Source organism: Ambystoma mexicanum, chromosome 11 (assembly GCF_040938575.1).
Source record: "Ambystoma mexicanum isolate Mex_15411 chromosome 11, UKY_AmexF1_1, whole genome shotgun sequence".
NCBI lineage: Eukaryota > Metazoa > Chordata > Amphibia > Caudata > Ambystomatidae > Ambystoma > Ambystoma mexicanum.
Window position 1 is genome coordinate 1,432,362,620 of NC_090934.1, and position 26,845 is coordinate 1,432,389,464.

The window sequence follows — 26,845 nt, forward strand, 5'->3', positions numbered from 1 at the left end:
CGATAATAGCAATGAACTATATATACAGCCGCAATGAACTGACCATGGTTATCCGTCTGTATTCCCGCAGGCATCTGAAAACGCTAGAAAATCCCAAAATCTTCCTAGTCTATTCAGACATTCACCAAGTGCCCAACTTCGCTTTCCATGGCCCCCCAATACCATCAGGCGCTTATCCCTCGCTAGCCCTCTCTCGTTACCCCAATCACTCTTTATTTTGGGTTAGGCACTTTCACTCCCGATCCAGTCTTTTCTTGTAGCCGTGGTAATCTCGCAGGATGCCCACACAATTACCAATGAAAATTCTAAAACGTTTTAACTGTAACTCGGTCTAGAGACCACCCCAAACTCCCCAATTTCACATGGTATCCTCTTTCCCCATTCCCACTTCTGGCCTGATGCAATTTCATCATTTTCCTCCTCCAAATAGTATTTCTTTCACTTTTCGTTTTGGAATAACCCCCCCCCAATAACCTCAGGCATCGCTTGCTTCGAGAACATACAAAAAATAACAGCTTTTTCATTTCTGGAAAACCTCTTTGCTGCAAAGCAACATGGAAGATATAGCTAACATTTTAGGAAAGGGGGGGCAACCCCTACCCCGTCAAATATTTTAAAAAATACTGGACAGAATAACCCCAAACCTGCCCTGGCAATTGAGTCAATGCTTCGTGCCCAAAGTTGTTTCTTATTTGGTCCTATTACTTGCAGTGTTTTTTGTGCTTCGGTGCAATCCAAATTTGATTTTTTCTCTATGGAAAAATGAATGGGAGTAGGTCAAAAACAGCTTTAGTTTGCATTCTTAATAACGTTTTCAGTTTTGTATGAATCATTCCCAAAATGTCCAGTTTGGGGTGGAGGGAGCGCGTGACAGACGTTTTCTTTGGAGAATTTTTTTTTTTTTTTTAAAAACAAAAAAAAAAAAAAACGCCCAAATCCGTCATGCAAGTCAAAAGAATTTTGGGATTTCCAATGGATCAATGTAATCCCCTTAACTACAGAGCAGCGACTGCGACACTACAATATAAAACCATAAGCAAGCTCTGGTTTCATTATGGCAGTCGGACAAAGGTTATGTATAGGTTGCAATTAATATGTGCTGTAATGTTTCACAAGCTTCAGCTGCACCTCACGACTGCATTAGAAAACAAGTGCTAGTTTATCAATAGTTACAACACTCAATATTATATAAGCAATATACCACGATGTGGGAGGGTATCCCGAGGGCCTTAACGTACCTGACTGGTAATGCCCTTCCATCGAGGGGTACATTGCTGTTAGTACCCCGGCATGCTTTGCTTGGTACTAACAGTGGTGTTGTTTTTATTTAAATGGAGAAGCACTGTGGTTGTAGTTTCTCCACCACTTAGGACAATGACAAAAGGACTGCTTTGGGGGAAGGGAAAGGGGAACAACATGTAGTCTCTGTCCCCTTCCATGGCGGCCATTGTTGTGGCGGGGAAGTGATGGAAAATAATGGGCCTGATTCACAGAAGTGTTTTAATATGACGCAGTCCCATAGGAAACTGCACTATGAACCAAGACCAAAGTGTTTCTGGCGGGGCGAGGGACACTGTCGCGTGCAGCATGGACTCACATTGCGACGCTCTACAGCGCAGATCCATGTAAGCAATGCATTGAGAATGGCCTGACAACAATGAATGCAGACTTCGCAACAAAGGAAGAAGGGTGGACAGAAAGAAGGGTCACCTGAAAAATCAGCCGCCATCAGGTCTTCCGCTTTTAAAACTTTCACTTGCAAGAAGCCAATGTCCCTGATATTTTGAAAGGACTTTTTGATGGACTGAAAAACATAAAAAATACAAGAGACACGAGTAAAAATCAACAGATGTATTCAGTTTGGGGTTCAATCCACGTCTGGCAACTCTGATGGCTGGTAAATGCAGGTAAGGGAAATTATTTGCTAAGAAACATGTTCGCTTTCACAACAATCACGTGGTTTCACAAATAAACTTTCAACCCCGCACCCATCAACCCACCCCCACCGCCCTCACAGGACCCTGCATATTGGCCTATATCGTGTAACTGGCCATACAACCCTGTTTTAATGAACTCATTTGAAAAGCTCTGGAGCAGCATCCGAGTTCATAATCTTTATTGGCGTGTGTATATATACATTTAAATAAAAAAATCACACTAAATGTTTCCCTCCTCTCGCGCTCTTGCACATTACTGGGGGCTATTTGGAGCAACAAAGGTTAGAACACACATTCTCAGTTCAGGACTCAGGGTTCCTCTATACCAACTGGTGGGAGACGCTTCCAAAGCCCTGAGTAACATTGCGAGATGTAATCCCACAAAGCACTTACCACTGCAGTAGCGGTCTCTGCATCGTCGCCACAGACTTTCCCATCGCAGGTGCGGGTCTAGTATTTGATTTTATGATGTTATGTATATTACGATATTATTTTGTTTTGGTTTTATATAGTATGTGTAAAGTTTATTATATAAACTAAATCACATTAATTGTTAAATTAAAACTACTATTTAAAAGAAATCAGTCAATAGGCACTTTAGTGAGACAGTTTAGCAGAATGCACTCGGCCGTATTTGCTTCTGACTTGTAGCCCCTGTGAGACCTATTCTCTGACTGGAAACCTAAGCCAGCAGACTGGAATGCCCTAGTATTACCTAGATATGCAGAATTGGCCCTACCACCACCACAGTATTTCCCTTTCCCCATACAGTTGCGGCCTTCCAGCAATTTCCCATTTAGTTATGGATCCTGAGGTCTCCAACTTTCCTGTGCTGTCTCCCTCTTTTCCTCTCTTTTTCCAGTACAGTACCGTCCACCTCTACAATGTCGGGTCCCCGACATGGACACCACTGGACGGACCTTCAACTTCTATCTCTGAGTGCTCCAGCCTTCTTTCCAGGGGTTTTGCTCTTTTCCCAGATTTACAATTCTATATAATTGGGCCTGGGAGTGCACCTCCAATGCATTCATTGCTTTGCCTCATTGTCTCTTTCCGAGGCGGTTCTCTTGTGCTACAGTAGCTCATTCTCTTCTGCCCAATGTTGAAATGCTCAACCTTGAGGCCTCAGATCAATACGGTCCTGAGAAAGGGGAATGTTGCACTCCCTGTGAAAAAGTACTACTTATTGACACTCGCACTTCAAAAATGTTCTCGTGGGCCGTCCGTCATGCTATGCCAGTAAGGGATGTTTAGCTCATGTGATTCTTGTGGTGAGGCGGGATAAGGACACCACAACAAATCCAAAGAGCGACAGGTGATAGAAAAATTGACCAATCAATCTAGGGCATTGTTGAGGCATAGCAGACTGACAAAGTGGAATCAAAAATCAAATACAAACAGAAAAAAAAAATCAAGGAAGACATTGCAGTGGGGCAGAAAAGTGAAGGAAGGGATTCAGGTTACAAGAGGACAGCTCACAAAGTAGAAGAGACTTTGAAAAGTAGACCAGTGAGAAAAGAAAACATTTCCAACATTCAAAATACTGGGTGCCTTGACCAGTACAAGAGACCTAGAGAGACAGTTGTCTGCATATTTTCTTTTAATAGCTCGAGAGTTTAAGCGCTTCGTCAGATTTAATTAGGACCATTAAGAAACGAACTAGGACGAGACCATATTCCAACAAGGGACCTTACCAGACCCTGGATCGGAAACGGAAGATCACAATAAAAAATGCACGCGTCTGCAAATTTCAAGCAGCCACAGATATTTTATGCAATAGGTATGCTGAGGGCTGCAGCCACCTTGACCACAACCGCAAAATCATGATCGAGAGAAAAGCTGAAGAAAAGATATAGAAGCAGAGAGAAGTGGGATTTGAGGTGTTATGAGAGGAACTTACACCGACATTGACTAGATGCGACCGCTACCTGGTTGGCAGATGAAGGGTTGGGCATCCATTTTACCTCATGTAGCGTATGGAACACTGCAAAATATTAGAGGCCAAAGAAAGACATTAAAACAAAAATACGTTTACACTGACCAACAGGGCGAATCCCACAATAGGTTTCGAATTAATCAAATGGTCAGTGAAAAAATAGATTTGCTCAAATTTCTCCTGCTCCTTATTGGACCTTTATCATACAAGGTGCAAATAAAGAAAGGCGTGTCCAACTCGCTCCAGACCTGGTTCTTGTGCATTCCGATCTGGGGGACATGAGATCCAAGAGTACACACTAGTTGGAAAACATGGGAACGGTCTTATTTTTTCATAGGCGAATAGGACAATCATTGTTTCTAATGTCCAATGGAGTAAATTACAAATTCCACAGAGATGGCTCGGAGTGTGGTTTATAGCCGGCCACAAAAGGAGAACTGCAAAGGAAATGAGTGTCCTAGTCTCTCGCACCTTTACCGGGCATTAAAGCCCAGTTGGGTATAGCCATCATCACCCAGCCATGTCATCTGGAGGGCCAATAGTTTTTTTTTTCTTACGTTACGAAATGGCACAGCAGCTAGTCCACAAGTGAAAACAAATACAAAATAAAGTGGGCACCAAGAGAAAATGATGGCAGCTATCTGATATGATTGGGAGAAGGGAATAGTACATCCAGGTCAAAGGGCACCTCAGGGAATGCAGTGAGTTTAGTGGGGTGAGCACTGAGGCAGAGAGGAGAGAAGGATATGGTAGGTTATTTATAACGTGCTTAATACCCAGGGGTTTCTAAGCGCGGACCCGGGGATCAAACCTGTGTTGCCCCGTGTCGTCTTGCTTCCAAGGAGAGCACGTTGCCCCTGTGCTATCCTTCCGAGCCAGGAGGCAGAAGGGGAAGTCTTTGGGGAATGGGGGATTGATGGGACAATGAGAATAGCAGTCAGGCAAGCATTCATCAGTGGAGATGGCAGCAGCGAGCTCATTAGACAACTCATATTGTCAGCCCACACCATGAGATGAGGCTTGCATTCCCAGCTACCCGGTTGGCTGAAGTTTGAACCACGTCACCTCAACTCTGTTCATTTGATAAACGAAGTAGATCCAAAAGTCCCCTAAGGGTCAGCTCTTCCTTTCACGCATGGGTCGATAGGTAGGTATGGTCACATTCTCCCATTAGAGTCTGCCATAGTAAAAACAACGTCTCCCTGCAGGTGGCCAGAGAGATTTGAATCCGGGAAATCCATGAAAGGCTACATGCTGAATTTCTTTCACATTTGCCTGGTCCCAAAATTAACGCATGATATGTGCTTCTCTGGTGTCCAGTAGGCGAATCTCGTAACTCTGAGCGGCCTCTCTCAAATGTTAGTCTCACTGTCTAAAAGCTCTGCGTTTACGATGGCACTGCTTTGATAATAGTGGTTGGTCTGCATCCCTCCACACTGACACAGCGATTACTCACACCTGGAGCTCTTGCACACTCTTTTGTGTGGCTTGAAATCAAACGCATTGCTTATCCCTCACAATGTTGTTCTGAATAGGAGTTCCCCAGAGCATTTTAATGACAGCAGACGATGAGCTGTCCATTGGGTGGGAGAACAGTGTTTAAGGATGTAGGAACATTCGAAGGATACTAGCTTGCTATTGAAATACTTCATGGAAATGAAACCCTGTGCCTCATTCTATGTTTGACGGTCCGGAAACAACGTTGCTGGTAAGCTTATTGACACTGTTGTTTCCAAACTGCCAAACTATGGGTTTGCCTTCCAGAGCCGCTGTGCCTGACAAGTCTGACCGTAGGGACTCTATGGGAATAGGACTTATAATTTGCCGGCACCCGATTTTCCGGCCCGCCGGGGTTGTAATCCCCTGGTGACACCGAGAAGTTAGGCCCCGATAAATATTTACGGGTGCGGTGGAAACCCGTCGGTATCATCAGCACGGTTGCCGCCGGAACCGTAATGAGGCCACCTGTGTCATCACCAGTATCCTTGTCCCATCACTAACTTGAGCTCCTCACACGGCTGTCTGTGCTCCGATAACACCCAGAGGTTACCCTGCTATATCAACCAGAACACAGACTCCACCAGGAATGAACACGGATCGGCCAAATATCAGCTGGTTATCCATACGGTGATCCCAAACCCCTTCAGTGATTTAGATTCTGAACATTTGTCTTCAAATTTCATCACACAATTTCTAATGATGCATAATCATTCTGATATTTACAATCATTTTATGACTGATTATTTAAGAAGAGGTCATATGTAAAACGTAATAGACAAATTAAGAAAACGCGTAAATAACATGTCAACAAACTCATGATCTTTAAGAAATTTTAACTAAGCACTGAGAGACAATTTACAACATAAGGCTTAATAGAGCCTCGTGGTATTGATTGATCTTCCGGTTAATGGAAAGCAATGTTTTCATCTTTCTATGGAAGAATTTTTCTTCCTTGGCTTTTCCGCAGGCCTTCGGTCACCTCATATTTTAAATGCCAGCTAAAAAGGAGAAGAAAAAAAAACACTTTCAAGAACTCACATATCGTTGGTAAGTCTGCTCTCTTTCGCTGGGTTCTCCCAGGGGGCAAACACAAAGGTCAGAAATGGAGACCCCCGAGCAGAGTGTGAGCTTTACCAACATCATGATGGACCCCTGCCCATTTTCCAGCGGTAACTCCAAGCGGTTGCTTTCCTCCAATGGCAGGGCTGCAAGATCTAGTTTGCACCTGAAAGGAAATAATATATGTTTAAACTCGACTTGATGCGCACATAGTCGATGCGAAATTAACATGTTGGGAAATTATTCAAACATGGTCTTGGAATGCAATAAAAATACTGTAGTGTGCTTAGTGTGTTTTTACATTTGCTCTCCCCCTAAGAAAAACTAAGAACTTGACAAAAACCTTCTGCAACAAAGGGTTGTTAGTTTCAATGGACTTCAGAGATAATGAAACGGACGAATCAACGTTCTGCAATACAATTGCAAAACAGAAACGCTAAGGAGAATCAGAGAGTATTGACGGGTACAGCAATTCATTCATCCTAGCTTGCCTCTACCATGCGTGTGCATGTCTCATGCTTACTGTACCATTGTATAAGGTATGATCCTCAATTCAATAAGTGCCCATGATTCTAGTGTGGGCCAGATATAATCAGTTTCATTACTGCACTGGTTTTAAACAATGTTACTAGGTAAACAGGTTACCAAGACCATCCCCATGGGTAGTACTCACACAAGCTGTTCTGGATAGAAATGATTTGTAATGTCCGATTGTCGACCACTTTTTCATTGGTGCCTGGACTCATTTTATGTTCCAGTCTGACCTTGCCTGCAAGGCCGACTGCCTTGATGCAGTTTCTTGCAGGACTAAATACTGCATTTATTTTTGTGCTGTTTTAGCATTCAAACATTTCACAACTGTGTTCCAGTTAGAGCAGAAAGTGTGTTTTCCGAATAGAACCGAGTATTACTCCACACATAAAATAAAAAAAAAATAAGAGGTTCAGTTAGATCTTCAACTCTTTACAAAATGCAAGAAAAGTCGGTAGGAGCCTGAACATGTGCTGAAATTGGTTTCAGACAGAAATTCTCGGCCAAAGTCTTGCATTTCAAGAATTGTGGTGTTACCAATTGGAAGACAGCCTTGCGCCTCAAATCCATGGAGCGGAAAGACTTGCTTAAGGTGTCAGCAAGAGTGCAAAGGGACGTCAAATGAGTGCTCATCAGATAGTTAAATAGTATGGCTCAACACAAGGATGACGCACTCAAACCTTGGAGACCGGATGACATTCTGGCAACCACAGCACGCACCAGATTCAGCATGCCAAGGGTAGCATTGGGAAGGCAAGGACAAACTGTCTCATTTCCTAAGATCACAAATGCCTGAACTCATTGATCGGCAACCCTTTCCTCTCCAGATGTTTGGGAGTACAGCACCCATCAGTTCCAGCCAGCACGGTCAGTGGTGGGGATCATGCAAAGCAAAGCCCAACACACCTGGAGAGTCACTGGTTGCAGACCCGTGCCTTGGCTGTTTTGTATAAGACTGAGACGCATACGATAAGTGTCAACGTTGGCAATGGAAAGTGATGGACATCGGCCACTTTTATGAGGGTTTTAATATTGGATTGTATGTGAAGATTGGAGTCTAGGCAAAAGCCAAGAGATTCACCAGTGGGTGGCTATTTGCACAAATGAAAAGACTAAGCTGTCTTGTAGCAAGTTCTTGCCACATAACAGATGATTAATACATGCTTAAAATGTAAATATGGACAACAGCTCACTGACATCTGATCATCTCATTCTTAATTTCCGATTGTGATGGACCAATGGTGCACATGCCTATGGCTTCACAAAGTGTGACCTCAGTTGCACCCTCAATAGTATTTGCTCATGGCTACATCTAAAAAAGCTGTACAACCTCTAAACAAAGTTGGCAATTTCTCCAATCCCTCCTCCACGCTGGACCAAATATATTCTCAATGCATGGGACAAACTACTGTATGTATCCAAGTGAAATGATACATTTCAGAACCACTGCAATGTTTGTATGTTGAAAGAAGATCAATATTCCTAGTTGAACCTACTCTCTACACATGTGCTCAACTGCAATCCTTCTGAAAAAACATACACATTTCTCGGATATTATGTTTTCTTAACAAAAGTGTATGTGGAGAGCTTGTACGAGTCAGATATATCCAAGACACTGTGTAAGGTGTACATGTCTATATTCAGGTACACAGGGGAAGTCCTTGCAGCTGGCGACCCATGGATCTTCTGTAAGTACATGGCCCATAGCACACAGACTCCCACGAAGCACAAACATTACATCCTTACCGTTCCACACTGATGCATGAATGTGGACATTCTACCGCAGACGAGACATAGAAGATGTGCTCACACTCAAATGCGGCATTGTATAGCTCTGTGAAAGTTGATATGTTAGTAAAAAAAAAAAACCTCCTTTCACTCTCAAATGAGTTGCACTTGGTTTTATAAAAGGCCCCATCATATGTGTCCTAGGATGGAGCACTGAAAAGGTACCCAGAGATGGCAAGGGATGTTAGCAGCTCTGCTATTCCAGACACAACTAATGCACAGTGCTGACCTGGTCTTTGTTGTCCAAGGACCAAGCATACCCAACAACTGCAAAGAAAAAAGTATAAGCTACATTTAATAAAACAATGTAATGAAGAAACGTAGCATCAACCACCACGCATGTCTTGCTACTTTTCACGTCACTCAAGGTCTTTTTTTAGGATTTGAGAACACATTTTCTCTGTGGTGAAAATGTGAGTTAAACCGATTAGCTCTATAGTCGAAGCCCATGTCTATCTTGCATCCTTCGGCATCCGGGTCCAAGTGGATTGCCAACTAGGCAAGCCGGTTCTTGAGATATGAGAACCTAGACTGCACTTTGCAAGTCAGAAGGCTTTCAAGAGTGACAACGAGTGTGATATTAAAATATGTGATAGTAACACCAATCATCACAGTGCTTGGAAGTGAGAGAAACGCGCCGTGAAGCACTATAAAAACACGATCAGCATCAAATAAAGTGATGGAATATTACTTCTAATTGCTTGCTCTTGCCTGTGAATGTATGAAGTGGTTCTGCAGGCTTATTCAAGAGAAATTACCTTGTGAACGTTATCGAATGACTGAGGCCAAGGGACAGCATTGAGTTGAAGGCGTTTATCCTCTTATAACAAACAATTTCTAGAGATATGGGAACTGCAGGGACAGAAGATCCTAAAGGACGTCTTAAATGCCACCACGCTAAGAATGAGATGCACGACCATACCGACCATACGAAACCCTCACGTTCCAAGCATCAACACCCTGGGGGTGAGGCGTTTTGGGGGGGAGAGGGGTGAGGAGTTTGGGCGGAGGGTGCTGACCAATCAGGATGCTCAGACCGCGGGCTGCATAAGGTACCATCCCGTGTTCCGAGCACCATGGTTAGCCAGTGTCCCCTTCCCTGCTCTCTCTTCCCCCTCATGTTAGCACCTGTGCAGTTTCCTAAATGGGTGCTCACAGCGTTATTTAAAAAAAAAAAAAAAAAATAAAAATAAAAAAATCGAAAAAATATAAACATACCTGTACAGCGCAGCCGGGCACCTTGCAGTGCTGGCGTCCTTGAAATTAATTTCCAATTTTGTCATCAACATTGAAAACGGACTTCCAGCACACAAGCGTTGCACAGCGCTCTGCCACGCCGTAAAGGTAGGTTTCCTTTTTTTCCATTTAAAAAAAGACCCCCTCGCCACATGTGTAGAGAACCACACGAGTGCTTATGGCGATATGCCTCTCGGTGTTGTGCCGACCCTTTCGGCAACAGGTCCACCACCCTTGTAAAGGGACACTAACTGTGCTTGGGCCCTTAACTTTGTTGCTGGGTCGTTACCTACAGGGTCTGCCTGTCACCTTGGGGCATATCGCCTCACTATATCCCTGGCTATGCTATGTCAGACTATTACTCTGACAAGTTACTGCTCCCACATTCCCTGCGATTCCAGGCACTGATTTAAGAATGAGCCGTCCATTCCATAGCATAACACATTTTAGAATATAGTCGTAAATAATGTCCGTTTCTAAATTTTTGTTCTAAATTATGAATTTCAGTAGAACTACTTGTGATCTACCTAGAATACATATTACACGTTGTGTGCATCAAAGACAACCCCACAGCAAGCACCTGAACACAGCAAAGCGCACAACAGGTGCAAAATTAACAGAGCGAAGAATCATTTTTAAAGACTTTCTCCGATTATAGCCAAAAGCATGGCAATGCCGAATGCCTGTCTGGGAATAGTGCATCAGGAGTGAATCCCCGATCGAATGCCGCTGAAATGGGTTGTCAAATAAAAGGGCCCGATTCTCCCCTCCACAACCGGGGCAAGGTGTGCACTAGTGCAAACAAATGCAGCACATTAATTTAGAAATGATTTGTTCTGATTAGATCATTGGGAATGGAGCAAACCGATTTAACCCCAATTTGTATTATCTAAAAATGTGTTTACAGGGGCAACAAGGAAGTAGACCGCTTTGTTTACTATGCTTCATGAGTAACACGAAAAGAAACGTTGTCGATTTCTTATGCAGCAAAAAAAGTACACAAAAAAACAGTGCGATTTATTTTTGACCCGGTACAAATGTTTTCAGATAATATGGATTGTGACAAAACCTTAATGCTCCATTCTATATTATCAAAGCATTTGCTCACTTTTTAGAACTCGTGCAAATGTTTGAAAATCTAGCCCCTGGTCAGAATGTCACTCAAACCCACATCATTATAAGGAGCTCACTGCTTCCTGTTCAATATAAATAATAGGTTATTTATAACATGCTTAATACCCAGAGATTTCTAAGCCGGACTCGGGGTTCCAACCAATGTTCCGCTGTGTCGTCTCGCTTCCAAGGCGAGCATGTTGCCCCTGAGCTATCCTCCTGAGAAAATCTTATTTCTCATCTATTGAACTTTCTTTTGGGATCAAAAGAAAATGTCTCCTCCGTTAATATAAATAAAATCAAAGATAAAATACACATTCAAGGAACTCTGTTTTGAAATCACACAAACTGCTTGCATTGGCTCTCAAGGTGAGCCCGGGCAATGCAGACATGGGAGGCTTGTGCTGGCCCACATAGGTCTTTCAGTCTATCAGAGATGGCAACTGGGCACTAGTTATTTCAGTAAGGCACCCATGTCAAACCCGATTGGCATGCCACTTTGTGGAATAGATTGTGAAAGGGGCGTGCCAAAGGCAGAGTCCTATGAAATCTCTGCCTTGAAGACGACCAACATGTCGAAACAGAATTTAGTAAACATTAAATACGGTATGGGGATCGTTTTTCTATTTATTTATTTATTTTGCATTTTTAAAGCGCTCACACAGACGGGGGGCATACAGGAATATGTCTTAGTTGCGTATTTATAACACGCTTAATGCCCAGAGGTTTCTAAGCGCGAACCTGGGGATCAAACCTGTGGTGCTTTGTGTCGTCTTGTTTCCAAGGCGAGCACTTTGCCGTTGAGCTATCCTCCCGTCTATGGAAAAGACTACAGGACTAACGTATGTGGGAAATTATTTGAAGGCCAAGCGCAATATCAGGAAAGTGTTTAAACCTTGTACATATTAAGATATTTAGGGGCTAAAGCTTTACTGTTCACTGGTCTGCAGCTATCCCAATAATCAAATTGGACCTAATCTCGATTAACCACCTAAGCGCCCTTACTGTCCAGTTGTGCCCCGTTATTACTCGTCCTAGCCCATTTACCAGTGGGTATTTAAATCAGGAAAATATTACTGATGTTAAGATGCACCCCTTGTCCGTTCCCACTATGTTAATGTATTCTCAGTTATCATAGGCTCGTGCTGCAGCCTGTAGAATAGAGCGGCGGTGAGCGGGTTACATCCAAGCAGCATTAGAACGGCCCTTTCTGTGTTTATTTTGGGAAACAGAAAGCGTTCACGAAGGTCATTACGGTGACCTTAATGGACCAAGTCATAGTCCATGAATGTGTTGGGTAATATCGAATATATAAAACTGAATTATTATCCAATAGCAATATTGGCATACTAGCACTGACTGCCCAACATTTATTTGCATTTACCTACGCTCTGCACATTTGTTTAAAGTACTTTACAAGCCTAATCTGCCAATGAATGGGCAGCACTTTGATGATCGTCCTTTGCCTTGAAGGGCATGAATGAAGCTTGCCACAAAACTGGATAATATTGACCGAATTTGGCAAGCCCTCGGCTGCCACGAGCGCAGCACCCACACATGGTGTGTGAGGTGCAGACTGGTGCTTTACGCAGCATTTACAAAGTGCAGCACCACACGCAGTGCCAAGTGCAAGCCGGGGCTTTACGCAGCGTTTACAAAGTGCAGCACCCACATGCTGGTCCAGATGCAAACGGGGAATTAAGCAACATTTACAAAGTGCAGCGCCACACGCAGTGCCAAGTGCAAGCCGGGGCTTTACGCAGCGTTTAGAAAGTGCAGCACCCACACGCTGGTCCAGATGCAGACAGAGAATTAAGCAACATTTACAAAGTGCAGCGCCACACGCAGTGCCAAGTGCAGGCCGGGGCTTTACGCAGCGTTTAGAAAGTGCAGCACCCACATGCTGGGCCAGGTGCAGACTGGGGAATTATGCAACATTTACAAAGTGCAGCACCTGCATGATGTGCCAGGTGCAGGCCGGGTCTTTACGCAGCATTTAGAAAGTGCAGCACCCACATGTTGGTCCAGGTGCAGCTGGAGCTTTAGACAGCGTTTAGGAAGTGCAAGACCGGCATGTTGATGCCAGGTCCAGGCCAGAGCTGTATGCAGCATTTACAAAGTGCAGCACCCGCATACTGTGCCAGGTGCAGCTGGAGCTTTACACAGCGTTTAGGAAGTCCAGAACCCACATGCTGTGCCAGGTAAAGCCTTGGACTTTAAGAAACATTTGCAAAGTACAGCACAGACATGCTCCGGCAGTTGGAGGCAAGGTTATGCAGCATTTACAAAGTGCAGCACTCGCATGCTGTGCCAGGTGCAGGCCGGGGCTTTACGCAGCATTTACAAAAGCAGTACCATTCCTGTGTGCCTCTATAGTGTTTCAGGACAGCCCAACGTGTGCTGTGACAACGGCGGCTTTGGCTCTTGCCAATGTCATCAACAGGGGAGTTGCTAGGTCTGGAAAAGACCCAGGGCTAAGCTAATGTCGGTACTGTTGGGACTGGGGGCTAGCTAGACTTTTGGCTGTAGCTACTGAGATTCTATCCGGGGCTACAACCAAAAGATCAGGGGCTATAGCCCCCTTAGCCCCCCCCTAGCAACGCCCCTGGTCATCAACTCAGGTCCTGCAAGGGTTAAAAATAAGAGCATAGTGATGTGGGTCTGTTACACTGCATTACCTCAAACCCAATAATGCTGGTTAATCAAATATGTCAGCTGACTGAAAGCCGGTTATCCTGGTAGCAGACAGCAGGAAAAATGAGGAAATCCTTGCCTTCAATTTACTGACACCCCACCATCCGCACACTACGTTATCCGTCTGGAAAAATTTACTAACTGGCATCGTATTTTAACAAATTCATGGCAATGGAGGCAACAGGAAATGCCAGTTAATAAGGTACCAGACAATACGATTATGCTGCTAAATTTGTCATAATAAATTTATATTTACATAGAAAGTAGATGCCTTAGTACAGTAGTTATATTAAATCATTTATAAAGCGCATACTCTCACCCCGAGGGGCTTCATGGCACTATGGCAGACCTATGCAAAGACAGAAAAAGGAAAGCCAAAAACCAAATCCAAAAGTTAGGCAGCAAAAAGCCATGTTTTCACAGCCTGCCTAAAACTGCGATGATCCTCCGTAAAACGGAGAGGCAGAGGAAGAGAATTCCACAACCGTGCGGCCGTGACAGAAAATGAGCGTCCCCTCATTAGGCTGCGTCTTATACGTCAACCAGCCTCAAAAGAACTGTTTATTTAACCCATAAAAGTGTCTCACCGATGGGATACTCAGGGAAAACTGCACTGGTAATTTCCTCCCTTTGTGAGTATTTTTAAGTAATATACACTTTTGGGCCCTTTGCTGTCATGCTCACACGACTCATAGGTGGTCAAATATTACAGAAGAAACCCTATAGCAATGCATGCCCCCAAATTCAGCAAAGAACAGGGTGAACAGTAGTATCCAGGCGGTAAAAAAAAGTTCTGCAAATGTACTATAAGGCTGGCAAGTTAGCAATCAATTTTGCTGTATGGTTAAAAAAAAAAACCCTCAAAATAAAATCAAGTTGCTTTTCTTCAGATATATTCTTTCCTTGTGTCTTGACCCAATATATGTTCTTTTTCTCTGTCTTCAGGACCATGATGGTCAAAGGTTGTCAAAAATGTACAACCAATATGTACCACCTTAAATAAATAAAAAAAAAATAATAATCAAGTTAAACACTGCAGTGGAGCAGAAAAGTGGATGGAGCAATTCAGGCTACAAGAGGACGAGTCACAAAGTAGAAGAGACTTTGGAAAGTAGAGCAGTGTGAAAAAAGTGTGTAACATGCAAACTCCTGGGTGACTTGAGCAGTACAAGAGACCTCAGATGTCTGCATATTTTTCAACAGATTCTAGAGGTTAAGCGCTAGCTCAGATTTAATTAGGGCCATCAAGAAACAAACTAGGACAAGACCATATTCAAACAAGGAAGGAGAAGGACCTTGCCGGAACCCGGATCGGAAACTGAAGATCAGATCACATTAAAAAAAAGCAGACATCTGCAAATTTCAAGCAGTCAGGGATATTTTATTCAATAGGTATGCCACGGGCTGCCACCACCCCGACCAAAACTGCGAAATCATCATCAAGCGAAAAAAGCCAGAGAAAAGTAAGAGTCGATTGAACGGAGGGGAAAGGACAGGAATTGGGTCTTTTGTCACATCTCCTTTAAAGTAACTGTATTTAATCTAAGAGGAGACAGAAATAAGACAATTCGACACCGGATTGTGCGCGGAGGGAACAAAAGCAAAAGAGCAACAGAGCCGCGCTGCATCCGTGTGTAGATGATACTCTGGACCATGAAAGGAAAGATCATTTCCGATAAAAGATGGGCAAAGGGAAAAAGAAGAAGACCCCGCCAGCGCCATGTGGAACCCCAACTGAGCAGAAAAAGGAAAGGGCAACACTTCACAAAACCAAAGAGAGCCATTGGAGAAAAAAGGATACGAACAATTGAAGAGCAGGATAAAAAAAAAAAAGGCAAGGCCCGGGAGTCAGCGAAGAAGTGATTAATCTACAGACCATGCTAACGGGGAGAATCAAGTGTTTTAAACAGAATCACCACGCGGGGAGGGATCGGCACTCTTTGCTCTCCAACCCTCCGGAAAATATTTTAGATTCACCCTTGGTGGAGGTGCATAGCATTTTTCCATTTTGTTAAAGATGTGAAAAGAAAAAGAAAAAAAAAAAGGAAAACTACAAGCATTTCCATTGTGGAGTGAAAATCCTTTTTCTAAGAGTGCGTGGAATTTGGCAGAAAAGAAAGGGTCATCGGTACAGAAGTGAAACATTCCCGCTGGGCCGGTAAAGACCGAGTCAGGAAACAAATTCTTTTCAGTTTCTTGCTTTTCAGAGGAGAGTCTGCAGGCATGAAGCTGCCGACGCTAGGATGTGCGTCCTGACACCAATCCTCCAAGGCACAGGAAGGAGCCCTGGAAGCGGGCACATTAGAAATCCCCGCCACGTCTGCAGCAAAGAGGAGCAGAGTCTCAGGCCTGGATGCAGCCATCAGGAAACTGACACAGCACGAGAAGGAAACATTTAGAAACATCCAGGTTTCCTTGTTGCAGCAGGCCTCTCTTCATTGATTACCCAAGTTTGCAGGAACACTCACTTTTCATGAAATCAGGGATACACCAAATTCCATGAAAGGATTCTGCAGCTATGCATTGTAATTGGTTATTCATAATGTGCTTAATACCCAGAGGTTTCTAAGCGCAGACTCAGGGATCAAAACTGTGTTGCTCCGTATCATCTTGCTGCCCCTGAGCTATCCTCCCGAGAACAAATGTAGATGTAGACCAACTAAATGCTTTTTTAGGGAGTGGTTTTAATGTCGGTCATAGTTTTGGGACAGGCAAACTTATACGTTTTGGGCTAACACCCCAATTAGCCATACCCACCCACAGGCAATGGTGAGCAATCAAGGGTCTCATAGTCCAAATTGTCTAGCAAGCTTCCGGTTGCAGACGCGTGCTTCAAAAGAGTAGGGTGTTGTGATCTGCATGAGGGTTCTTGGTAGAAAATGGATTGCACGCAGTCAAGGACTTCAATCATTGTTGGCACCCATTTACCAAACCACCAATCTACTCCATATGGGTGTGCTTCAACTTTCTATATTGCAGACCCCCGTCTTGCTCCATTGGAAGGTGTATTTTACCACCACCTGTCCCATCACCCAAAGACCAAAGCAAAGGTTCCAAGCACAGCAGTCACTCTCTGTGATTACAAGCTTTTCTATCCAGGATAGGGAGATGGGGGTAACAGACAAGCCAAAATAAGGTCCCAACGTTGCATTATGGCAGATAAGCCTGTTGGTTTACGAAACGAGGTTCCCGGCCAATAAATGGCAACAAAAGAAAACTAATCAGAGACGTTACTGTATAAAGGATGACCTTGACACAATGGATATTTCTGGGTGATGAGTCCTAAACATTACATGACAATTCTTATGATCTCCTACATGTGGTCCCTTTCCCTCAGGGAAGGGGACCAGCTAAAGTGTCCTCTAGAGTCACAATATGGCCGATGCCAGGGCCTGTGATAGAAAGAGCATTCCATGAACTGATGTGCTTATGGTTAGTTTATCATAGTATGCAATTATATATGGGATTTATAAAGGTTAAAGCAAGCTGTGAAGCAACTGAGTGCTGCAAATATGTGGACACCCCAGGGATTAAAATAAGTATGCAGAGGTACAAGAAGTAGCTTTAATGGGTAGGGGGAGAGGTACATTCCAGAGGGGGAGAAGTAACTACTTAACCATCTGTGGTAAAGGCAAACCTAGAATGACCATAGAACTAAAACATACCGTTTTTTAGTTTTGAAACCTCATGTTCCATTGATTAGGCAGTTAAAGGCCCTCTGCAATTAATGCTCACCCACTAAAGGTCAAGAGAAATACATTATCCAGCTCCAGTTATGTTCTTTCTGATGATATGATCCATCTCCCACAGATTTCACATCTATGATTTCCTACCAGGAACTGGTTGTATTGGTCAATTTTAAAACCACTGCAAAGGGGTATAGCTGTGACCCAAAGGCAGGCTGTCGTAGCATCATGGGTGATCCTGGTGACAAAGTCGATGTAGCTCATACAATACTTCGGGCCATACATACACCACATCTTAAATTCACCCACTTCCCTACACTCTATGCAGAAGCGAGCTTCGGTACATATTTAGACAGACAAAGTCATAAAATCCAAGGCCTAAAAAGTAGAAGTCCTAATACTCCCATGTGTAAACTGGTTTGGCTAAATGGCTTCTGTGGTAGGTCAGAAGAAGGAGACCAACCAATATGTGCCATTTTCAAAAGGCCTATTGGAAAATAATAAACAAAATGCCTAACGTTCCCTATTCTAAGGGTTTCCCTACCTAACACAACTAAACTAGGGTGCTTGTCATCAGTACCCAAGTCCAAAATCAAAAGTATGTCCTCCGTCTGAATCTTACCTAGGGTGACTACCACAATCAATGCAGAACAAAAAGAAAAAAGGAGAATGACTCCCTTTCCCTGGAATGCTTCTCAGCAAAGTTCTCCTCATTATGGGGGTCTTCAAATAGTATCTTGTTCTCTTGGAAAAGTTCCTTTAGTTCGTTCATTGGGGCTTTTCCGGGCCTCTATATATTGATTCGCTGGACTTTTTAGACTCTTTTCTGGGCTGTCTCTGGTTCTTGACCGAGTCTCTGAATAGGAGTGGTGTTACACCACCCTACTTTCTTTCTTTGTTAGGATGCAGACAAAAGTTCTTGGACCAATCCTCTTTCCTTTTGTTATTTATCTTCACAATGAAATATGTAGACAGATATGCCATTCACAGGGATGAGTAAGAGTCCCTGAATGATTCTCACTCTTCTGGTAATCTCACCATTCACTGGGACAAGTGGGCATCAACGGGTTGGCATTTTCTTTCTCTTCTTTGTATTCAGTCAGGGCGGTTCTACTGGCTTTTCTCTTGCCACTTTTCCACCATGCTACAGTGTCCTACGGTGGTGTCGGCAATGAAAGTGTTCTTCACTCGTTTATGCCGCCACATCAACAACTCTCTCCTTCCGTACTCTCCTTGGGTTCTCATTTCCGTGAACAGAGCCAGCAAGCCAACGTTAGGGCTCCTCTCCAGTCCTGTTTGTGTGTCCCTAATGGGACTCTGATAGACTTTCTCCATTCTGTTGTTCGTACTGCTAATGCTTCTGCTCTGTAGCTGATTCCTGGTGACTAAAACAGTGTCTCCCTCTGGTTTCGAGCCTCCTCGATCCAACCGGTTTAAAACTCCCAGGACTCACTGCTTGGTTGTCTTGTCCATCTCCTCTTTTTATTATACACTGCTGGGGCTTCTCAGGAAACTCCTGGGCCATGTTCATCATAACTCCTTTGGGCTGCTTCGTCTCAGTGATTGACAGACAGGCATTCTTTATCACTCCTATGTTCTGATTATTCACAGTACTAGGCTGATACTTGTCTTCTGTCATTATAGCACAATGACATATGTAAGATAGTTGTCTGTCAACTAATAGCATTATACTGATTTTTTGAGTATAATGAGAAGGGAGTTCCTCATCGAAAAAAGGGAGTCCTTACCCCTAAGGGGGGTGTACCGCCCTGTGAGGTCTTGCTTACTGCCACCCCTAGGGGGAATATTGCATAGCGGGCTCCACTCCCTAGCCTCACAGCACAGGAAGGGGCTCCCCTCTTGGAGGAATTGACAGATTCCCCCAATTCGCCACACTTCTTTGAGAAAAATAGAAATCAAAGTTAAGGTAATAATTTAGGATACAACACATAAGTGTACTACCCCCTTTTATATCCCGACTATTGGAACAAGATTATGAATATACATAAGTAGAAACATTTATTGGGTCAATCTTTAAAGGATGTGATATATGTAAATCGTTGATCAGTATATTGTTCAGTTTCCCACACATACACACATTGGTGCATTGAGAAGTAGTCAGGATATAAGAAGGCTAACACAATGATATGTTTTCTGTCATTTTACAGCAATTACATGACATGTTTTTTGTATTGTTCTTGGAATCAAATTTGAGACTAAGACTATTAGATATATCAACATTTGTTTTTAAAAAAGAAACATTCTTGTAGAGTCATTTTTTACTATATCAATTCTTACCACTCAAACATTAGATCAACACAACTTGTTTTATATGTTAACCCTACTACATGGTAAATATTACTGAAGTTACCAGGACAAGTGAAGACATTATCCAGAATCGGATCAAGTATAGCAGGTGGTCATATTATTCAATATCCAGTCGAACACACCTATAGTAGTGGCACGGAGTTCACTATAGTGGTAACAGGCGTCGTATAAAATGCATGTTACATTACTCCATGTCACCAACTTTTAGGGAGTTCCTGGTTTTCCTCTGGACTGAAGTGCCTAAAAAGGGCTTAACTGATCCGCTGATGTAGATTAACGAATACCCGAATTGTTGATCCCAGTGAGACATGCCAAGGCTAGACTTCTGTTCCCAACAATAGTCATCAGTACGTTTAGGCCACCCTTCCCGCGTGTCCTGCCTTGGTTTTCAATGTGTGTGTGCGTATAGAGTAAGGGAGAGTTACAGTTGTGCCGTAGCCATCGGATACTTACGTCCCCAAGACTTCTTCGTGCCTCTTGTTTTCCATCCCGCACACCTCGATGTCCAAGATGCCCATCCTGCCAGAGAAGTAGTGAAAGTCAAAGCGTTCCCGCCACTGGGGATTTGTGCCCTTATACTGTGTCTAGAAAACATGCAGGTAGAGTTTATTGGCGGTGCTCATGTCCGCATTAACATAGCACAGCATACAACAACAGTAGGTAGCACATGAGAAAGAAACTCCAAAAAGCAGTTTAGTAAGGAGGGCCTGAACAAAATCCCAAGGAAGTTTGTATTGTAAGCCACTAAGAGACACACAGCCTCGATGAGATAACCCAGAGGATTGCAGAGAGGGGATCAGATTTAAAACCCCTTAACTGCTGTGCTATTATGCATGTCTATGCAAATAGGACCAGCATACTCATCCTCAGAACTTTTAAAACATTAATACACTTCATTTCATGTCTTATTGAAGGACATCAAATCTCAACATACCATCGCACTACAAACAATAAAGAAAAGCATCTCAATTATCAAGTCATGGGAACAAATTTAAGTTTGATTTTGAAGTTCATTTGGAAACTTTAATCGGCTGCAGGCGGGCCCCAAGATGTTTATGTAATTATATATACACACGTTGTAGTCTTTTTCTAGGGGGGGGTGGATGGTGTCATGATTACTACAGGTGCACAGAAGTGATAGCCAAACAGCATCTGCATTTTTTAAAATATATAATTTTAAATTACTGTGCCTGAATGATTTCTGAACTGTTAGGGCAGGAAGCATAGCTCAGGGGCAGCCCAGTTGTCTTGGAGGCAGTGCAACACAGGTTTGAATCCCGATCCCGCACAGTATAAAAGAATACTTAGAATTATTTCCTTATCTTTGTTTAGTTATATGAAGTTTGATAATCTTTTGGGTGCACAGCTGCCGTTTTGGAAACTGAAGAACCAAACCAATCATAACTGTATTTTGTTGCTTGATTGCCAGTTTAAGTCCTTCTTTCGTTGCAGTGAATGTTAGGGGCCGGCACAGCCGTACCCAATTGAAGGCGCACAGTGACTTCAGGAGTGGCGCTGCCGACCGAAACCGAGATGTTGCCTACTGGGCAGAACATGCTCCATACACACAACAGAAGAGTTGTAAGTCCTGTACGACTATCTGACCCAGTGGAGGAAATGTGATGATTAAAATTGGAAGAAATTAAGACTGACACTATTAGCTGAAATCACCACACAATCCTGAACCCGAGAGGCAGGAACACAATAAACACAATGAAACAGCAGCGGATCACAAGAAAGGGAACATGGAGCAAACTGTGTATTTTACCAACACATATGCATGCAATACCTTCAATATTAGTATTATCCTTGTTAGTTTAGAGTAACCATAGATTTCAATAGTTCTCTTTGTGCCTGGCTCCAGCCGTACAATCCCAGTTCGGTCTTTCCTCCAAACACATACAGAGCAACAAAAAGCATTGGAGCTGTGCCTTTTCTATTCTTGCCCCGACACTATGGAAATCTCTGCCACTCTCACTCGATCGGATAGAAAAATGCATGTCTGGTCACGCTGCCCTAAATGCACAAGTCTTTCCCCAAATACCCCAAAAGGAATGCAGTACTTCTAAAGAGTGCAACTAAGAGGTCATACCCCTAGACACATCTAACTAAACAGAATGTATTTACATTCGTCTGCATTAGATATGCTGGGCACCTCAATGCAAGATCACAAGGTTCCACGATGGAATTGATAGTTTAAGTGGCAGATGCTGACGTTGGGTAGCACTTCAATTACAGGACCCATGATAGCTGTATTGGGATGATCGTAAGACACTTTTTCCCCATTAGTAATTTTAGTGTCAAAGAAGAAATGACACTTACACAAAAGCATAACTGGTCATTTATAACGCGCTTAATACCGAAGAGGTTTCTAAGTGCGGACCCGTGATTCGAACCGGTGTTGCTCTGCGTCGTCTTGTTTCCTAGACGATAGCTACTCGGGCCTGCAATGCAAACCTTTCAAGAATAGCTTCAACGCTTTGTGTACTGGAGCCAAGAGCAAAGCTTCAGTGCAACACAAAAACAATGTCTTCTGATTGGCCTTCATCTCACAGAAGCAAAGGTTATGATTTAGACAACACTCTCAACGGATCATCTTTGCTGTGCAGTCCAATCAAGAGGAGTCTTGAATGTCACAACACCCAGTTGTCATGGCCCATAATACAGTGGCAATACTGCCCAACAGGAAATCCAGCACTTCTTTAATACTGGGTAACTGGGGATGGGCACAATTACACTGATCAGTTTACTTCTGCCCGGGTTTGCAGAGAAATGCACAGCGTGGGTAGTTCACTGCTGCCCAGCAAAAGGTTGGATGGGAAGGAGTCTACATTAATCACAACAGGTCTTGAAGAACCACAGATCCCACCAAAAAGACCTCCCAGGAAATTCCAGCCCAATAATGGTCAATTTGAGATAGGTGGTTCCAGCCCTACAGATAAACGGTCTATCAGCCACTTTTACTTTAAAAAATAGGCAAAAACTCTTCAAAAATAAAAATAGGAAGTAAAAATACACCCAACAAAAAAAAGAGGAAACTGACACGTAGAACTGTGTGCCCCTTCCTTCACGCACACAGGTCCATGGATATGTTTGAACCAGTACTGCATGTAGTACCTTACAAAGAAACTACTATTCTAACTGACTGATTGGAGAAAGTAAACATGGATCTTTTTAAGTACATGCATAACTAGGTGCAAAGAAATTATTATTGATATGATAGGTTATTAATAACGCGCTTAATACCCAGAGGTTTTGAAGCGTGGACCCGGGGATCGAACCGGTGTTCCTTCGTGTCGTCTTGCTTCCAAGGCGAGCACATTGCCCCTGAGCGATCCTCCCGAGACTCATTAAAGATATCTGTTTTCTAGTTAAAACGCTTATGAAATACTTTCATTGGGAATTTGATATACATTTTAACTCCTTAAAAAATCATTTTACTCCCAGCTTTAAAAAATAGTAAGTAAAATACTCCCACTTTCAAATCTTATCTGGAGCATGGTGTGGTCCCCTTTCCCCACCAATGGGTCAGATTACCAAGGTGGCTTTGAGTGCTGAAAGACAGAGGGCTACATTTGTGTATGCCATGCAGCTAATGTAGTCGGGCCCACCGCAGTGACATTAACATCTGTTAATGCCCACACATTGCTTATGAGTGGTCATTTACTGGTTTCGGGAGGGCCTTCCCCGCTCAGGTCCTTCCCTGTCTAGCCCTCTGGTGCCATGACACCATTCCGTTATGGAGTTGAGCGGTGTGCTCCAGCAATGAGGGCATTCCACTGGCAAGGCTATCCACGCTGCTCTGAACAGTATTTTGTAATAGAAAGAAAAATCACTGAACAGAAACTGTGTACATTGTTTGGTGGTGGAATACCACCAATTCCCCTTAATAAGGCTGGACGATACCACAAATCAGCCACCTTTGATCGTTCATGGCACAATGTAGGGGCAGGTTGAAAGTTTATAGCAAAAGACATTTTTGTAAAAACTGGTAAAACACAGTCACACTCACACACAAACACACACACGCACACACACACACACAAAATAGCAAAAGAAAATTCCAAAATTAAAATTAAATTGATAATACTACCAGATTGATTTCCATAAAATGGTGTACATCGACTAGGCACATACCTTACTTCTATACTTCTGCTCTCCCAGTCTGAACCTCACAAAGGTAGCAGGGGTGCCCCCTTCCGGGATATTCCTCCCTTCCAGCAAGGTGACGCGGATCGTCCCATTCCACAATTGGTTCTTGCCCAAGGACTCAGACAGTTTAAGACTTTGAAGAGAACTTGCCTGACAAAACAAATGCATAGTATAAATACTGCAGACTGTGGCCACAGAGAAATGAGTTTGTTTATAGGTCAATAGGCAAACATTTAAATTCAGTCTAACCAAAAATGCACTCGTATCGTAAGATGCGTACACAAGGGCCGGCACGGTCGTTGCGGCGAAATGAGAAAAACAGGGCGCCTTGGTGTGTTTGTCAAAGAGAAACGAAGCCTAACATTACCCCCGGGATGGAGGCTGACGCATGAATTTCTCACCGGTCTGCTGTTGCCAGGGCCTGATTCTTCTGGTTCAGATGGCTTAGGCAAAAAGTCCGATACATTTATTGAGCAGAGGGGGGGGGGTCATCTTTCTTTAAGTACAAGTATGTGCCAACAGAGCCATTCAAATATGCTTATTTCCTTGTCAATTGGGGGCACGGAGAGTAAAGAGGGAGTGTCCATAGCGGGGACCGAAACTAAAAAAAGTCACTTCAACTGAAATGCCAAATTGCGTAGGGACGGGATCTAGTTTTCTGCCTACACCACAGACAGTAGCTGTATCTCTCGTATAAACATCCACTTAAAATTACAGCCATGTATCCAAGCAAACCTTTTGCTCAGATAAACATTGAAAGTCAGTGTAATGTATAAGCAGCACCAACCCAAGGCATTTGAATGTTAAGTTACATTGGTGTTAATATATGCCTCTAGGTTAAAATGAAAGTACATTAATGTATTGTTTCCTTCTTTCTGTGCTGCTTCCTTGATTGGGAATGTGGCACCTGTGTCCCTTAGTGGTTGCTCATCGGTTAATTATCAAAGAAGACCACAGCTTGTCCAAAGGCAACGTGTGTCCACAAATGAGGACCCCAGCCCCCATGTATTCACCCTACACGGCCCTCCCTTTAGGAAACAGGAGACACTTGCAACGCATAGAATGCACTCCACATGCCCAACACCCCAAAGGTCTTCAGCACGGGTGGACTGGCCTATAGGGAACTCTGGATATTTCCAGGTGGGCCTCTGCACCCTGGGCCTCTTTTGTGCAGTATTTCCAAATGTTCTCATAGGAAAAGCATTGAGCTTGCTGAAAATGTGTCATAAGGGTCCACTTTCAAAATTATTTCCAGAACCTCTTTTGGTCTCCAGTAATTATTTCCAGGGCCTCTTAGTTCCCAGTCCACCCCTGGTCTTCAGCGATGGTGTGTAGGATGGTGTGTGATGCAAAGGGGCGAGTGATCACAGGTGCGACTGCAAGCCGCCCTTGTTCTTCCCTGAAATCTATGCGTGTGATGTTAGAGGGGAATCGAACGGTGCAACAAAAGGACTCCACTGTGGTTTACACATAGGGAAGAGGAGATGTCCTCGCCAGAGGCAGGTTCTAAGGACAAGCTCAGCCAGCCCATGGGGTCATTTCAGCCCATATACTGTGGCCAGGTTATTAGTCCAGTTGTCATTCACAAATGATTCTTAGTCCAAAGCAAATCAGTGCTACGCGCTCACGTCTCTAAGGAGGCCAAGCAGAGTTCTCTCAACCACTGCACGCGCAGAGGTGGTAGTCAGATAACCCTTGAAGAATGGCATGCGCGTGAAATTTCAGCCTGGAGAATTGATTAAATCAAACACATGTTAGCATGGCTTGTGTTACTATGAAGGAATATTTTTGTACTAAGACGTCCTAGAGAAATCAGTTGTGTTTGGACTTAATGTTACTCTCCCCTTTATTTATTTAAAATGTTTATTTTGTGTGAACGTGTCAGAACTGCATCAGTGCGCTGCAAAAAACTTAAAAATATACAATTTTAAACAAAAACATACAAAATAAAACAATAACTCAAGAAAACAAACAGAAATATAAGATATAATAGACCCAGAAAGGTGTAAAGCAGGAATGAAACACAACGTTCCAAAACCATGATTTCAAGCCTTTGCCTAAATTTCAGATAATCCAGTATTTTATGGTAAATCTTAGAAAACACGTGTTTGAATTTATGAACTTCGGGGTGAAAAGATTCACAGCTGCGGAGGCCTCTAGAACCCCAGAAATCGTCAATTCTTTAGCCAAATAGGGGGGTGTCTGAAAGTGAATGGCTTTGTGTACAATACATAACAGTTTAATCAAACGCCTAACATACAACAGTAACAGACTATGGGCCTCATTACAAGGTTGGAGGTAGCCTTGCCGGTAAAACTGGCAGGCTATCCCCAAACTTGCAAGAAAGTCCGGCACCCACGAATGGGCAATTACCAGGGTATTCCGGCTGCACCGGACCCAGTAATTGCCCTTGCGTGGGGCTAAATGGGAATGGGGAAGCCTGTAGCACTGGCACTATTCATAATGGTTGTGATGCTACAGACATGCTGTGCTCGCCGGTGCCTTTCATTCCGCCAGGTCAGACTCGGATTTTGCTGGTCCGGATACAACAGTACTGGCAAGTTTACCGGTAACGTCGTATCCGGACCGGCAAGCTCGTAATGAGGCCCTAAGAGTCGTTAGAATAGGAGTTACCTGATCAAACCTGTTCGCTCCATGAATTAAGCCAGCGGCAGACTAAGCAACTGTTTTTAATATAGCCAAAGAAGATTGGGGAAAGCCTTATAAAATAGAGTTGCTCAAATCTATCAGAAATAAAACCAGAGATGGCATCAATAACAATAGTGTGCAACTGGCATAAAGGGTGTCACAGATCTGAAAGTAAAAGCAGGGACATTTGCAGATGTAATCACCGAGTTAATATGTGGTGTCAAAGACAATCTGGA

At 43.4% G+C, this 26,845-nt stretch overlaps 1 protein-coding gene across 5 annotated transcripts in view; it reads right to left on the bottom strand.

The window, feature by feature from the left end:
• Nucleotides 1-26,845, bottom strand: part of MCTP2 (multiple C2 and transmembrane domain containing 2) — a 1,028,969-nt gene that overhangs the window by 331,360 nt on the left and 670,764 nt on the right. For all 5 annotated transcript variants that reach the window (XM_069625066.1, XM_069625063.1, XM_069625064.1 and 2 more), the window contains 4 exons: nt 23,946-24,110; nt 20,262-20,392; nt 6,412-6,598; nt 1,711-1,804 (listed from right to left, as the gene is read on the bottom strand). In XM_069625066.1, coding sequence (XP_069481167.1) covers nt 1,711-1,804; nt 6,412-6,598; nt 20,262-20,392; nt 23,946-24,110 — 577 coding nt within the window. The remainder of the gene's footprint in view (nt 1-1,710; nt 1,805-6,411; nt 6,599-20,261; nt 20,393-23,945; nt 24,111-26,845) is intronic.